The sequence below is a fragment of the Ips typographus genome, linkage group LG15 (assembly GCF_016097725.1).
Source record: "Ips typographus isolate SLU linkage group LG15, UJ_Ityp_2.0, whole genome shotgun sequence".
In the NCBI taxonomy this organism is placed as follows: Eukaryota; Metazoa; Arthropoda; class Insecta; order Coleoptera; family Curculionidae; genus Ips; species Ips typographus.
Window position 1 is genome coordinate 8,132,179 of NC_138436.1, and position 1,948 is coordinate 8,134,126.

Here is a 1,948-nt window from a genome sequence, read left to right on the forward strand (position 1 = left end):
GCCTCTGGACTCTTCTAAGACTGTTTTAAAGCTGCCAGAGGCCTCTGGAGGCCATTTTTAGTTGCCAGAAGCCTCTGAAACCTTCTTGAGCTTGTCAAGACTGTTTTTAATGTGCCAGAGGCCTCTGGCAGCCATTTTTAGTTGCCAGAAGCCTCTGGAGGCTATTTAGAGTTGCCAGAAGCCTCTGCACTCTTCTAAGACTGTTTCAAACCTGCCAGATGCCTCTGGAGGCCATTTTTAGTTGCCAGAAGCCTCTGAAACCTTCTTGAGCTTGTCAAGACTGTTTTTCATGTGTCAGAGGCTTCTGGCAGCCATTTTTAGTTGCCAGAAGCCTCTGGACTCTTCTAAGACTGTTTCAAACCTGCCAGATGCCTCTGGAGAACATTTTGAGTTGCCAGAAGCCTCTAGTCAGCTAATTTTAGTGTATTTTAGAGTACGCTTAGGTCAGTGATCTTAAATCACTGTAAAACAGCTGGAAAAGGGGCAATTTCAGTGAAAAATGCCTGTCAAACAGCCACAGTCGATGGGTTATCAAGCTTGGCCGGAAAAAGTGTAATTTGACAGGAAAACGGGTACTTACGGTATGCAACAGCGTCTGGTAAACATTTTTCAGGGTTTCACCGCGAATTTTAGCCCTGCAACACCCTAAAATGACCCATTTAAGCTTGATTACCCTTAAAACAACCACCTAACCTCACTAAAAAAATTTTGTCCAAGCCAGAAAGAGACGGCAACACTCTAATCACTTGTCATCTGTCAGAAACTTCAGCACGGGCTGTCATCCGTCATTTACGGAAGTATAACCTCAAATTCCAGGAAAACAACAATAAAAATACTAAATTTAGTTTATTTTACTTGTTTTTAGAGTAAATCCTCCTCGGATCGTATGTATTCGCCGATGTCGGCCTGATGGAAACACACCACGGCCAAGGGATCGGCCATTTTACATTCGCCGGTGCTGCGCGCGGCCACCCCAAATCCTAAAGGTAAATCCGACATGCTGTAGACGAGCACTCCCTGGTATTTGTCGCAATTTTCGCTGATTCTTCCCAAACCCGCTTTGGTGACGTTGTGTCCGTACAAAAACTGTTGTTCCGCAGAGGATTTCAACCATAATTTACACTGAAACTCGGGGATGTTAAGCTGGACCACTCGACTGGGGAATGGGAGAGGGTTTACCTGAGCGTAGGGCGCTAAATAGTTCAAGGCGGTGATGTGCAAGCGGAATTTGCCGGTTTTGGTAAACTTGCCGAAACAAGTGCCCACCGTGACCAAATTGTCTGCGGGCATCGTGTTGGCCAGTTTCAGGATCCTCACGGAAACGTAGTAGACTCGGTCCTTTTGTTCCCGGAAACAGTAAATGCCGTCGGGACGTTCGATCAGTTGCTTCACGTTGGGTCCGATGCTGCAATTTAAGGGGCTTACTTAGCGCCCCCCCGAAGGGGGCCAAAACTAACCTCAAACCAACCGCTTACTATTTGGTGAGTTTTTCCAACAGCACTTTAGTCCTTTGTTCGGTTAAACGCTTCATTTTGTCCTTTTTCAAACTGCTTTGGCTTCTTAACTGCTTTTGAGTGGTAAATCCACTTGGAAACGACCACAAACACAAAAGTGTGGTTAGTGGTTAGGTTACCCGGCTGACAGCTGTCAAAACCTCTGTCAAATCGGTTGCTGTCTCTCTCTCGCTCGCACGCTAATACCGCCACGCCTACTGAGAGCGTTATGATCCCACAGTCACGTGACCGCCGTGTGATTTACACAACTACAGTGTCACGTGATTTTCTGGATCCTACTGCTTGTGGATCCAGTGAAAATGAAAATATTTTCATTTTTTATTTCTTTTTTATATTATTTTTTAATATTTTTTTTATAAAATGTAGCTGGTAAAAAAAAATATTTTTTTTTTTATTTTTTTTTATTATTTTTTTAATTTTTTATTTTTATAAAA

General features: G+C 43.6%; 1 protein-coding gene and 1 long non-coding RNA gene across 2 annotated transcripts; one reads left to right on the forward strand and one right to left on the reverse strand.

The window, feature by feature from the left end:
* Nucleotides 1-202: 202 nt before the first annotated feature.
* LOC145738075 (uncharacterized) lies at nt 203-991 on the forward strand. The gene is made up of 2 exons (XR_014180571.1): nt 203-572; nt 634-991. It is a non-coding gene; the product is annotated as an uncharacterized LOC145738075 (long non-coding RNA).
* On the reverse strand, nt 830-1,738 carry LOC145738071 (60S ribosome subunit biogenesis protein NIP7 homolog). Its single transcript, XM_081992926.1, has 3 exons — nt 1,476-1,738; nt 1,180-1,405; nt 830-1,122 (listed from the first exon to the last, which is right to left on the reverse strand). The coding sequence occupies exons 1-3, from the start codon at nt 1,529-1,531 to the stop codon at nt 862-864; spliced, it is 543 nt and encodes a 180-aa protein (XP_081849052.1). The 5' UTR covers nt 1,532-1,738; the 3' UTR covers nt 830-861.
* Between the last annotated feature and the right edge of the window lie 210 nt (nt 1,739-1,948).

What these genes read in the sequence shown, in the direction of transcription:
- LOC145738071 (XM_081992926.1), bottom strand. Translation starts at nt 1,531, where the DNA reads ATGAAGCGTTTAACCGAACAAAGGACTAAAGTGCTGTTGGAAAAACTC. An exon ending in TTGGAAAAACTCACCAAATA is followed by an intron (nt 1,406 to 1,475) that starts GTAAGCGGTTGG and finishes CTTAAATTGCAG; the next exon opens with CATCGGACCCAACGTGAAGC. An exon ending in ATTTAGCGCCCTACGCTCAG is followed by an intron (nt 1,123 to 1,179) that starts GTAAACCCTCTC and finishes CCCGAGTTTCAG; the next exon opens with TGTAAATTATGGTTGAAATC.